The 13,888-nt window shown below is 51.9% G+C and overlaps 1 protein-coding gene across 2 annotated transcripts in view; it reads right to left on the bottom strand.

The window, feature by feature from the left end:
* The window catches only part of RNF128 (ring finger protein 128), a 37,154-nt gene that overhangs the window by 22,331 nt on the left and 935 nt on the right, over positions 1 to 13,888 (bottom strand). Inside the window, exon 1 of one of the 2 annotated variants that reach the window (XM_042876509.1) lies at positions 4,844 to 5,276. The exons of the other annotated variant lie outside the window; for it this stretch is intronic. Within the exon in view, the coding sequence (XP_042732443.1) occupies positions 4,844 to 5,276 (433 nt within the window). Of the gene's footprint in view, positions 1 to 4,843; positions 5,277 to 13,888 lie in introns of those variants that run through there. 2 annotated transcript variants of the gene reach the window in all.

Below are 13,888 nucleotides of genomic sequence, written 5' to 3'. Positions count from 1 at the left end.
CACACTATGATCTAAATCAAACGGAATCCACTTCCAGCCTGCTTTATTTTGCAGCTGGCACTATGCCTTATCTCTTCCTCCTCCTCATACAAACTACAGAGGTAAATGTGCAACAGCAAGACACTTGAGAAGGTTGCAAAAATTGGCAGTAATAGGCAGCAACAGCCAGGGCTATAAAAAGGGAAATAAGTAAATGCACAGCAGCAACACAGGGAAATGTGAAGACTAGCAAGAGCCTTTGGAGATCCTGAGCGTGGCAAGGGCAGAAGAGAGAGGAACAAAGAAACCCCTGCTAACAGATGGCTTTATCAAGCAAAAGAAAAGCCTGTTGGGGAAGGTCATGCTCACAGCCCAGTCTTGGCCTGGAAACACAAGCATGAACACTTTACAGCCCTCACCAACACTACATTTATTAATCCTGCCCAGAACAGCCACCCACTGGCCCCGGGAGACTGTCTGGGTGAGGTTGGCCCCCAAGCCAGACACACACAGCCCTTACTGTGGACAAGGAAGATTTCTACAGATAGAAGCATGGGAAACTACCACCAAACAGGCTGGAGCACATTAAGACTAAACATTGTTTTAAATAACACAAATTTCCATAGGCTCCCAGTGGGTCCGAGAGCTGGAAACCAACCTGAATTCTATTTGGTTAAACAGTGTTAAGAGTGATCACTTGCCAAATGAATTCAACAACCACCAGCATTACCCCCCCTCACATTCTTTCTGAGTCTTTAGGACTTGTGCAAATGCTGCCAGGCTCTAAATCTTGGAAAATGAAACCATCCTTGAGCCCAGCAGCCAAGACAGCACACTTGGTAAGTGCACCACAGTGTGAAGAGGGCTGCCCCAGAGATCTCATGCATGGCTTTTGGTCACTGACACTGGCAAGATTGAAATACTCCCTTCCCATCTGCCTAACGGTATCTGAAGCCCTCTACAATAACAGCAGCCAACGTTCCCTACGGAGAATTCTTCAGCAAATATTTTCAACGGCATTCAGCACTACTGATTTAGAAAATGCACCGCTCACCTTCTTCCCATGAGATGAAGCCTGCCACTATCAGCCTCTGCTCTCAACAGTCTGGTGGCAGCCCAGATCTCACTGGAAATGAGCAAGTTTGAGGCAGCTAACGATAAAATAACACAAGTCAGCACAATGTGAGCCAGGAGGCACCTGTCTGCAGGCGGAAGACAGGGCACATTTGATATGATCAGGAAAGCACTGAGCCAGACCACTGTTTGCTCAGTGGCATGTTTGGGACCGGAGGCAAACAAGCGCTGTTATTGTTTTAGGGCAGCAACCCCACACAACGAAGCCTCTGCTGCCACAGCTGTCACTTAGGATTTTAATTCATCCTTTCACATTTCAGCAGCCCATAAAACCAAGGAGCAAGAGCTCTTAGCACAACTATTCCAGGCTATTTAAGGGTTGGTGCCTATCCTGCATATTCTTCTATGGCACAGGGGAACCTGAACTGGATCAACTGCTGCCACCAGCAGCAGGCACCAATCTGAACCTCAGTTCCTCCCCTGGGTGCTCGCAGACCTCTGAACTGTGGTCAGCCCCAACTCCTGCACCCCCACAGACCCTATGAGGTTGAGAATCAGGCTCAGCCAGACCCACTGAACCACTCCCAGCTGTCTGAATGCCCCTAGAACCTTAACTTTAAATGAGGGAGCCATGAACTTGCAGTACAGGCACCAAACACCTACTCTCAGGACCACACCAGCGAACTCCAGGCACTGCAGGCTGCAAACACTGCCCTGGATTTGCTCCGTGCAAACCCTGCTCACTGCAAAGCAGAGCAGAACTTTTGTTTATACAACATTCACAAAGCCTCAGCACAGCCTGGGCCTGCCATCCCGCCTCAATCCTCTGCTTTAGCAGGACCAGTTTTACAGGTCACATCTGCCTCTCATAACAAAGCCATAGCTTGTTTCTAAATATCATACAAAGTTCCAGCAGAGCACAAGCACACTTCTTTGCCATATGCCATTTCCTCTAGACATTTTGACTGCTGGCCTTAACCTTTGCGGAATTCCTGCAGAACAAGTTAAGTGGCAGTGCTATGTATTTAACCTTTCCTTCCCCTTTTCACCAATGGATGCAGTTTATAGACTCGAACCAGATCCTGTCAGCCCAAGATGCGCTGTTAGGGTTGTAGCCAGAACTGTTCAGCCACCTCCTCCTCCAATAAGCCCTCTGCAGATCGGGTGATGCGCTCCTCGAGGCTAGCTACACAACAAGAAAAGCCAAACGAAATCACTGCAACAATTTCTTGACCAGCAGAGAATCCTCCCTTACCAAATGCAGGGACACACCACCAAGAATCTAACGCACCCTGACACCACGGCCTCCTAACAGTCCGCTTCTATCTTAAGTCAAGGTCCACCTTTAAAACAAACCAACTCTTACTGCACGCTTCTCTCCCCCGCATGCTGCTGTTCTCCTCCAACCAAATGTCTTTTTCAGAAGGTCAATACAGATTGCAGAGAGGTGCAATTATAGGCACAGAGCTGTACTTTGAAACCCTGCTCAGCCTGCCACAGAGAGGTACCATCTTCTTACAGTGAACACAATTAAAGCTAGAGTTTGCTAATTGATAAGGTGCTGTGCTTATAAAAGTATAAAGTAAATATTACTTTGGACTCCGTTAAATCCTTGACGTTCCATGCGCTGGAGACTCTCAAGCAGGAGTTAATCACATCTGGTCTGGCTGTTTATTGCTTTCTGCTGTTTTTATTGGTAGTACTTATTTACTTATTTTTAACAAGTTGGCACGCCTGAAAATTTCCACACAGACTGATACAGTTTCCACTGATATAAGCCATAAAGATTTGTCAGACTAAACATGCTGATTGTAAGCCATAAACTCTATCAATGCAGGTGACAAGGCTGCTATGGAGCAGCACAGGCACTCTGAGTCTTCACAGAAGGAGCTGCTCCAAAAGCCCAGGCTGACCCTCCAGAACACAGAAGCTGTCCTCTCCAGAAAGCCACCGTCCTGGTTGACATCAGTTTGGCTGGGAAGTTTCAGCATGCCCTGGGGCCTGACACCTGCCATGGGGAATGATCAGGACAGCCAGCAGCACTCCAGCATCAGCCCCTCAGCAGAGCTGCAGGCAGCACGGGCAGGGAGGAAGTGCTCCACTCAGAGCAGCCCCGTGGCAAGCAGATGGCTCGTCTCAAGGAGCAGCTGCCAGCAAGATTAAGATGCCATAGGTTTCCCAGCAGCCAGGATGGTGGAGAGGGCAGAGGCAGAGCTTTTCCCCTCACAAACAGCTTCAGTGGTGATCTGCCCCAGTCAGCAATGCAAACAGCCCTTCGGAGCTGCTGGGTCATGCGGGCACACAGCAAGCAGCAATGCTGCTGTCAGCAACAAGAGCCGAATCCTGACAGCACTTCATAGAATGGCTTGGGTTGAAAGAGATTTAAAGCCCCCCAGCCCCAACCACTGCCATGTGCTGGCTGTCCCAGGGCCACCCAGCCCAGCTTTGGACCCCTCCAGCAGTGTGCACCCACAGCTCTGGGCAGCAGCCCCTCATCGCCATCCAAATACAGAATTTCTGCCTAACATCTAACCTAAATTCCCTCTCTTTTAGTTTAAATCCGTTCCCCCTTGTCCTACCACTATGTGCCTGTGGAAAATATCAGTTCCCCTCCCATCAACAAGTTCCCCTCAAGTAGTGAAAGGCTGCAATGAGGTCACCCCACAGCCCTCCCTTCTCCAGGTGGAACAAGTCCAGCTCCCTCAGCCTGTCTTCACGGGAGAGGTGCTACAGCCCTATGAGCATCTTCATGCACCCTCTCCAACAGCTCCATCCATTTGTCAGCAGATGATGCGATTACACCAGGAAGCCCTGTGTCTGAGACAAGAGCCCAGACTCCGGGTTTTAAATTCTTAAAGTGGAGCACAGCTCATTAAGTCTGCAAAAATGAGCCTCCAAAAGCAGCCACCATTTCCTTATCAAGGGAACCCTCTTCTCATAAAGGGCGCAGCTGCAGGTACACTGTTGGACAGCCCAAGCTTTAAGATCCACTATTCATTTTCACTGTGGTGTCAGGATGGAGCTGCCCAAAGCAGTGGCACTGGGTAGCACACGGGCACGGCAGGGAGGTGCTACCTGCCCACCACACAGCATGGGGCACGGCAGCCAGAGGAAGCTCATCCCAGCCCCACAGCAAGGCACCCGTCCTGCTGCCACCAGCAGACAGGAGCCTTCAGCCGAGAGCTGCTGTCAGGAAGCACTAGTTTGGAACACAGCCAGAACGCGTTCATTTGACAAATGGAGAGCCCGGAGAAGGGAAGGGGGGACAAAAAAAGGCAACAAAAGCGCACTGCTGTCAAGCAAGAGGCAGAGGAGAGTCTCTGCCATCTCTGCAAAAAGGCGACAGCCTTTAACGGAGCTTTTGCTCATCCCGGTGTAAGTAACGTTTTGCAGATGAAAGTTATTTATGGAAAATCAAACCAGCCCCATACCTGCTTCCAGAAGCGGTTAGCATGCGAGCAGGGGCCGAAACACGAGAAAGAAACCTGTGAGGGCCCCAACCCATCCCACGGGCCGCACACAGCGGCTCCGCGCACAGCCTCACCGAACGGCGGCCGGCGGCCCCGCTCCTCCCCATCCGCACCGTGCAGCTCGGGCGGCCGCTCGCCCCGTTCGGCCCTCGTTTCATCCGCCTTAATTCAGCTGCGACGGCGCCCGAACGGGACCCGCTGCTGCCCGCAGAACCCCTCGCCGCGCCGACGGGGGGAGCGAGGCAGCGGAGCCCGGCTAACGGCGGGCCGGCCCCGGCTCTCGCTCCCCCCCCCGGCGCAGCCGCCCGCCCGCTGCTCACCGGCGTGGGACATGGGCAGCACGTCGTTGCCGGTGCCGCGGTAGTTGTAGATAACGGCGGCGGCGGCGCCGCGCTCGGCGGCCAGGCGGATCTTATCGGCGAAGCTGCAGCCGCCGCCGCGCTGGATGAGGGCGACCCAACCCGAGCCGCCGAGGGGTGCCGAGCTGAAGTTGGTGAGCGCGCTGCAGGCGTTGAAGGCGTCGCGGCCGTCGGGCAACACCAGCAGCCCCGCGGCCGCCTGCAGCGGCGAGTCCTGCCCGTACAGGCCGCTCTCGCCCGCCTCCCAGCCGCTCCGGTTGCCTCCCGCACCGTCCTCCCACGACACGTTCAGCCACGCCGTCCACACCGCCGCCGCCGCCCTCACGCCGGGCTCCGGCACGGCGCACAGCAGCGCGGCCACCGCCGCCAGCAGCCCCGCGGCCCCCGACGCCATCCTGCACCGCACCGCACCGCACGGCCCCGCCGCCGCCGCCGCCGTCCCTATATCGCCTCGGCCCCGCCACCGCCCACGTGGGAGGAGCGGGGCCGCCCCCGCCGCGGCGCATCCCAACCCCCGGGCGGGGAGAAGCGCTCCCGAAGGTCCTCGAACGGCGTCCGGACCGCTCCGCACCGCCGAGTTAATATTGGCGGAGCTCTCGGCGACGTGCGGCGCGAGTCCCGCCTGAACTCGGCTTGTGGAGTGCCGGGTTAGCCGCGTTAATTCACCGGCCGTTGTTTTCCCTCATTAAGCGTGCGATATAAACCCGCCGCTTCAACCGAGCGCCCTTTATTCTATTTATGTAGTAGTCGTGTTTGCGTAATTAATTATTGCTGGCTCTGTGCAAGCTGCAGTGGAAATGCACGTTTCTGCAGGGCCCTGCAGTGCCCTCGCGGGCAGCCAGCCGGCACCCAGAAGCCCCGTGCTCGTGGGTGCCCACGTCCTGCTGCTGTCCTGTGGCAGGCAGTGCGGCTGGAGAGCCTGCAGCATCCCTGCGTGTGTGAGCAGAGGGCGAGGGTCGTGGAAGCAAAGAACGGTTTGAGTTGGAAGGGACCCTTAACAGCCATCTGGCGCAACTCTCCTGCTCTGAACCGGGACACCCACAGCTCCAGCAGGAGCTCAGAGCCTGTCCTGCCTGACCTGGGGTGTCTGCAGGGACGGGGCATCACCACCTCTCTGGGCAACCTGTGCCAGCGCCTCACCGTCCTTATTGTAAAATAGTTCTTCCTAACATCCAATCTAAATCTCCCCTTCTTTAGTTTGAAACCATTTTGCCTTGTCCTACCACTGCAGACTCTACTCAAGAGTCTGCCCCCTTCCTTCTTGCAGCCCTTTCAGACACTGACAGGCTGCTCTCAGCTCACCCTGGAGCCTTCCCTTCTCCAGGCTGCACAGCCCCAGCTGTTCAAAATCAGAGATGAGAGAAAAAACACTCCAGCTCCCCTTCTCACAGGAACGCTGTTGTGATGGAGAGCCTCCTCTGCAGCAGCTGCCCCAGCAGCCCCAGATGTCCGTGTGTCACTGTGGGGCTGGTTCCATCATACAGAACCAGCTGCTGCCTATGCAATCACAGACAAAATTGGTGTAAACTTAAGAGTCAGAGCCTTTCTGATAGGAGCTGGCACTGCTTGGTCTTTCACACGGGCTTCTGCCTGACCCTGAATCCACGCAGCCAATAACCAACAGTTCAGTGCAGCTCAGTGGTGCACGTTTCCCTTCACTTACAGCTGTGCTAAATGCAGGACAGCTGAGGAGAGGCTGCCAACCAGCCCTGGGGACACGATGGGGGTTGGCCCAATGAATGACAAGTGAGGGGCAAGGGCTCAAATGCATCCCTCCCATGCCCACCCTGCTGGGCACACTGCTGCCTGCACAGTGCCTGGTGAAGCTCAGGAGCACAGCGTTGGTTTTGCTGCTGAAACAGCAGTGTGCAGAGCAAGTAATGGAGAGCAGATGAAGCAGTTTGCTAAAGATCAATATTGCTAAATAAATACAACAGAGCTCACTGAGCAGAGCCTTTTGTCGCAGCTTTTTTCGTTCCACGTGTAAGCAGAAAACTTGCTGCAGCGGTAACATCTCTAGCTGCAATAAGACATCTATCTGTAGGTAATCAGAGATGTTTTTGTTTTGAAATCTGCTCCATATAGGTGCGGGGAACAACTTAATCACAGTCTGTAAGATGGACAGCAGCCAAACCACTCAGAGCTTCGGGGCTGCTCAGCTCTGCCATTGTCACCAAGACAGAATCGGACCAAACGCAACCAGAATCTCACTAGGAATCAAAGCTTTCTGTAGTCTGGGGGGTTCTGAATGCAAGGCCTTGGCCCAGCCACAGCCCTGTACGTCCACACAGTGCAGTCTGCAGCAGGGCTGCAGCCACGGGACAGCAGGGCAGGCGTGGAGCTGCAGCTTCGTGCTTGTGGGCGCAAGTGCAGCAGGCAGGGCGCAGGGAGCAGCCATGGGGCATTGCAGCAGCTCTGCTGGGACACAGCTTCTGCTCCAGCCCTTGGCTGCTGATCAATAACTGCCCTGCTCATTGGTGACCTGAAAAGATTTTTGTTATTTAAAAACTTAGGCTGCAAAATTTTCCTGGTCATCTTTTTCACGGCTGCTTGAGGAGGCTCTGAGAAGCTCAGAAATTAGGGCAGGACTTTCAGATAGAGAGAAATCTTGGCAATGCTGTCATTGACTTCTATAGGTATGGGCTCTTTTATCACCTGGGGTTTTATCTTATTTGAGTAAATATTTAAGCATCTTTTTTTCCAAGGCTGGAAAAAAAAAAAAAAAGCTTATGCAAAATACAGGTTTTAAAGTCAAGGGGGATCACTCAGGGCAACTTGCTGATGAAAGACTTGTATGTTCATGTCCTTCACAACTGTGTTTGCTTCCCATTCAAACAGCCAGCTCTCAATCTCTGTCTTTGGAATAAAGCTTACAAGGACAAAAGTAATCTCCTCTGGGGAGGTGTTACAGCAGTCGGTACTGGACCCTCCATGTGCTCCATATGGACCTGAAAGTGTCTCTGGGCCTTCACTGAATAACCAAGGGGAAAGAAGGAGCACCTACAAAAATGGGAAAAGAAAATCCCAAAATGTAACCCAGGACTCAATGGCATGGAATGAATGCTGTGTTGAATCACAATCTGAAGGCAGCAGACGTTGTCAGCTCACAGCCAGCAATGGAGCAGCTTGGGCTGGTGAGTGGCTCCAGAACAGGTGAGCATGTGGGTAAAGCCACCCAGCTTAAAGCAGAATAGAGGTGTAGCAATGGAGTGTGTGGCCCTTTGGCCATTTCCAGAGGGAAGGCTCAGGCTGGACGGCGCACAAAGGCTGGAACCCTCCCTGCTTGTACCTGAGAGCTTCTGGAGCTCCTAGGAGGATCTGTGGTGGTTCTTGTAGCAAGACACACAGAAGTTGCCAGCTCCAGCCAAGTTTCACCATGTAATCAACTGCTGTTTCTCATTAGTTCTTGCGCAGTGGACCCAATTGTAGTGACAGTGCTATTTGTGCCCTCAACTAGCCCAGGGACCAAGGGTAGAACACCATCCACAGGGTTGAGGGTGCACAGGGAATAGATTCTCACACAGCAAAAGAAGTTCATGTAGACTTCCTCCCATCCAAGAAACTTGTGATTCCATAAAGTTATGTTTTTCACCTTTTATATCAAAGAAAGTTGACTGATAACTAAAAATAAGCAAGGCCTGCGAGATGCAAGAGCATTGAAGTGAAGACAAAGGCATTCCAGACAGGTGACTACAAGGAGTCTTGAACAAGCAAAGCTTCTAGGACTCCTCTGAGGAACTGTAACAGCAACAACAAAAGCATTCAAGAACGTAGAACAGGTGATTCTACGATTCTATGAAGACATGATATGGGTCGTATTCATAAATATGTAAGAAAATGCATTTCAGAATAATTTATATTACCATTATGTATAAATTATGTTTGTACTTCAGGGTTTTCCTGCACATTGCCACTTTGGTGTCTCTAGCTACCTGGCTGGACAGCCACATCAAAAGCAGCAGCAGATTTACACTAAGAGGCTCTACAAGTGATGGGCCCTGCAGTCTGAAACACTTCCAGAAACACCTTCAGCTTAATTTTTAAATGAGGTAGTAATAGAAACCTGAAAAAATTGATGTACTTTATCACTCCCTTGCATCCCAGGGTCCTGGGGGAGCTGGCTTATGTGGTTGCCGAGCAGCTCTCCTTCAGGTTTGAAATGTCGTGGCTGTCAGGCGAGGTCCCCAGGAGCACCACTCCAATTTTTAGGGAAGAGAGAGAGGAAGACCTGGGAAGGATGGGTGAACCTCACCTCTGCACCTGGGAAGATCACAGAGCAGATCCTCCTGGAAGAGACGTTAAGGCGCATGAGGGATGAGTGGGTGATCTGAGACAGACAGCATGGCTTCACCAAGGGCACAGCGTGTCTGACCTGTCTGTGGCCTGCGATGGAGTGACGGCATCGATGGGTGAAGGAAGGGCAGCTGATGTCACCTACCTGAACATGTGGGAAGCCTTTGGCACAGACCTGCCTCACATCCTTATCTCTAAATTGGAGGTAGACTATTCAATTGATAAGGAATTGGTTGAAAGGTCACAGCCAGAGGGCTGTGGTCAAGGCTCTATGCCCAGGTGGGGGCCGGTGACAAGCGGTGTCCCTCAGGGGTCCTTCTTGGGGCTGGTGCTCTCTAACGCCCTTATCAGTGACATAGTGATGGGATCAAGTGCACCCTCAGCAAATTGCAGATGACACCGAGCTGAGTGGTGCAGCTGTAACAGAAGTGATGCCATCCAGAGGGACATGGGCAGGCTGCCCGTTTCCCTTTCTGTGCTCATCCCTCCTCTGCCCCCACCTCCTCCCTGCTTGTCTGTGCTGACAGCCAACCTCAGCCAAATGGAAGGGAACACCTGGGAACCCAAGGGGAAGTTTCCCAGCAGGTTGCTAACGCCACCAGCTGGTGGGAGGATAGAAGGCCCAGCCAGGCCCTCAGGGAGGGCTGAAACCCAAGATGCCCTTTGGATGACTGTCACCTTATTGCCCTTGCCCAGGAAGGGGCCCACTTGCGAGAACATGAGGCTTATTGTTTCAAGGAACACGGAAGCAAAATGGGCTCCTCAGCTTGTTCTGGGAACAGAGGTGAAATGATAGGGATGGGGAGGGGGAAAAGTCACCTGTGTGGAGTCGGGGGGGGAACATGGACACAGAGAACAAAACCACTTGCATGCTCCAACCCAGGTGAGTGCAATTGGCCCTGTTTCCCTGCAGTGCCACTGGCAGAAAGAGGAGCACTGCATGCCAGCGTGGCCCAGAGCCCAAGGGTCTTCAAGGAAGCAGGAAAAGAGATTTGAGTCACTTCAGCTAATAAAAGGAACAAAGCCCAGCTTTCCCCTGGGGTGAGTCAGCATCACTCAGCACCTGGGGAAAAAGGACTCCATCTCTGGACTTCACCATCCCACAGCATGGTGAAATGCATGAAATGCTGAGGTCCCACTGGATTCCAGGCTCTGGGTCTTGTCCTGAGCCCGTGCAAAGCCACAAACCACGGGAAACTTAGAAATGATCAGAACTTACACTAAACCTGTCTTGTGCCACTTCCCCTTAGACAGCGATGCCCAGCTCCTCGCTCAGGCACTCTGCAGCCACGTTGGCTTGTATTGATCCAAGGTGTTTCCACTGTGCCTCCACCCAGGGGATGAGGTACAAGGAGCTGACTCTCACCACTACTCCCTGCAGTGCCCCCAAGGGCGGTGACTGCCAGGCTTCCACCGTTCAATTTTGCAGCTGATAAAGAGTGGCTGCCCCGATAAGCATTTCCTTGCATCACCTGCTCCAGCTGGTGATGGAATGGGCGCTTCTGCTGCCTCTGCCCACACTGCAGGGAGTCGTGGGGACCATTTCCCCAGCAATAAGTGGGGGGATTGAGTCTACATTATGAAACTCCTGACTGTGTGGAGGCATTTGGACTGCTGTTAGTAGAGCTGCTTACTTCAGAAGAGTTTGGAAGAAAGGGAAGTTCCTGGCATCTGCTCCATGTGGGCATCTGTAGCAGTTCAGGGCTCAGTACTCGGCATTTTCCATAGTAAACTGAGAACCACTGAAAATGTGTTGTAAAACAGAAATCACTCTGAAGTTCAGATAACCAGTGATGTTTCAGAGAATTAAGGTGGGGGATTTGAGCAAGATTCCATAGCAGCTTTCAAAGGAAAAGCTAAAAGTTTATGGTAGGCATTGCATCAACAGGTAGTCAGATCCTCCCTCGGAGTCCTTCTGGTATAAGGGAAGCTAACTTTGAGTCTACAGAATATCCTGAAACAAGATGGAAGAAAGCACAGGTCCACAACTACTCCCAGTTATCCTCAGGATCACCAGTTACACCTGGTAATTACGAACAAGCTGAGGAACCTACTTGGTGCTGTTACACAGCAGTTCTGCCACAATGATGCTCTTCACGTCCTGGAGGTGTTTGTTAACCTCCAGGTGAAAGATTGACCGCGTCTTAGCAGAGCCTGTGCAGAAAACCCTTCAGAACACACTTGATATTGTAGCTTAGCTGCTATATGGGAGCAGCACAAGAATGTCAGCGGTAATGATGTTTTAAGTCTTTTTCCTACTGACCTCCTGTAGATGGAGGGGGGAAATAATAACTGTTATGAGGCCACGCAGCCCTCTACCGGCCCGCACCAGCACTGCTGGAAGGCAGAGAGAGACCAACAACCTGGCTGTTGGGTGACAGAGCGCTGCTCTGCTCTAGTATTCGGTATTAAAAAGGGAGCACCAAAATGCCATGGGTGGAAATGGTGTGGGAGGACCTGCAGTGGAAGTGTGTTACCAATGCCATCACCTTTCCATATAAGTGCTGAAAGTATTTAAGAGTCGTTTTTCTTTTTTCAGCAACAGCTTTGCATCTGTAGCGCTGACTCAGTCTAACGTCATGCCAGTAAGACAAAAATACTGACAGACAAATCTTTCGGATAAAACAAGAGTGTCTCCCCATCCCCATTTCATATCATCTGCAAGGGAACGGGAAAGATGCTACCGACATCTTGACCTCAAGACATATTTCATAGAAAAGATGAAACCAGTACTGTAGTAGCTTTATGTCTGCATGTGTAAAGGTAAACCAAAACATCAGCCTGATAACAGACAGAAAGAATTGCTGGAAAGGATGAGGGAGGAACCAAGAATGGACCTTTTCTCCGTTTGTCCCTTCCCAACACCTCTAAGCCACCCGCACCTCCCAGACACCTGCATGTTGACCAGAACAGACTGTTCCATTGCTCTGTGACTCAGCAGGAGTTTTACAATGTGAAATGCACTTCTGTTATAACAGAAAACAAGGCTGGCTAGCAAGCTCTACTGATTTTGTGCTGGAGTCAGCAGGACGGAGGAAGGCAAGGCAAGGCCGAGGCCTGATGTATAAGCTGGGGGACAGAGTTCCTACAGACATCCAAGCTGCCTGCGTTCAGTTACGGACACGGCCGGTTCTTGGGGCTGGCCCAGGTGAGTGCTGGCTGCTAACCCCAGCGCTGCCATTGGAGCAGGAGCACACAGAGCGCGGGTGGCAGCAGGGCAAACTCACTGCCAAGGCGGCAGCTCTTCTCCCAAGCCAAGTGGAACACAGGTTTTGTCCCCACATCCCTGCAGACCTGGCTCCACAGTGAGGCCATCGCTGGCCAGTTCCACCTGTGTACTGTGCTGAAGAGCTGTGTATAGAATCATAGAATGGTTTGGGTTGGAAGGGACCTTTCGGATCAACTAGGGGCATGGTTTAGTGGGAAATACTGGTGGTAGGTGGATGATTGGACTGGATGATCTTGGAGGTCTTTTCCAACCTTGGTGATTCTATGATTTCCTTTCTCACCTCTGTGAGCAATTGTAATACAAATGGAGAAATCATCTCCAACCACACTCTTGTTCCAAGTGCTGCACTGCAGTGGTTACTCCTTCCCCAGGCATTTTCTGCTCCATACAAACAGTACAGCTCAGCTCTGCACGAAGGAAACAGACACAGGGCACGATGCTTCTCCTCCACTGACTAGACTACGTCAAGAACTCCTCTCACTGAGATCAGTTACCCTCACTGTATTTAGCACATGTGAGCACTGGGCTCACGTATTAACTTTCTGTGCCATGAAACCTAGTGCTACCTACCGCAGGGGGTATATTTTCCCTGACCTTGTCAGCTTGTGTGAGCTGACAAGCTCCACAAACAAACCAAGAAATCGAGGTAACGCGAATCCTCTCATGCTGGCCACTGAAGCCTAAACAGCTTTCTACAGTTAAAGCAAAGCTTGAGGTTATTGGCCACATACTTCCAGTAATGCGCTTTGCAAACACTGGCTCCACTGTACTATGAGAGCAGCTGCAGCTGTGGTTTACAACAAAGCACTGTGCTTTGCATGCCACTCAGTGCACGCGTTGTGCAACACCTCGTTCAGGATGCGTTTTCCAGGAGTTGAGACTGCAGCACTGGACGTGGCTGGGCTCATAACCAGCCCGCAGTGCTCCTGCAAACCACACAGCTTTGGGTCTGTACCTGTAATCCTGCTGAAGCAGCACCGGGAAGGTGGTTGGCAGCGTGCTGGCCCACACTGGCATTAAAACTTCCTCGTTTTGCTCCTAAGACCACACAAGGAAGGCCTCAACCAAAGGATTCTTGGCACAGCACCACCACAGTGTGTTTCAGAGAAATAGCTGCGTCCAGCTGTGCTGCGCACTGAAACATTTTAATAAATGTTTAATAAATCATTTTGCCAGGCTGACCTGGAGAAACGCACATAGAAGTAAGAGCCAAGCAATACCAGATCACAGCCGACTTCTGCCACCACAGATTCACAGCTATTGGAGCCAGAGGGGGTGATTAGAATCTTTTTGTCTAAACTTTGGTCAGGGATCACAGGAGAGGCTGAGAACAGCAGCTGTTCGGAAAGGATTACAAAAATTTGGAAAAGAACCTCAAATGCAAGATCCGGCTTGCAATCTGCAAAGCACATACCTGTGCTGCAGGCACTTGTGGGCTCACGTGTATCCTCCAGCCTTGGAAATATATGCTACCATCTCCAAAG

This window comes from Lagopus leucura, unplaced genomic scaffold (assembly GCF_019238085.1).
Source record: "Lagopus leucura isolate 7727_CA_CO unplaced genomic scaffold, USGS_WTPT01 Super-Scaffold_100016, whole genome shotgun sequence".
In the NCBI taxonomy this organism is placed as follows: domain Eukaryota; kingdom Metazoa; phylum Chordata; class Aves; order Galliformes; family Phasianidae; genus Lagopus; species Lagopus leucura.
The sequence above is the reverse complement of the archived record's forward strand: the minus strand, read 5'-3'. Positions and strand labels throughout refer to the sequence as shown.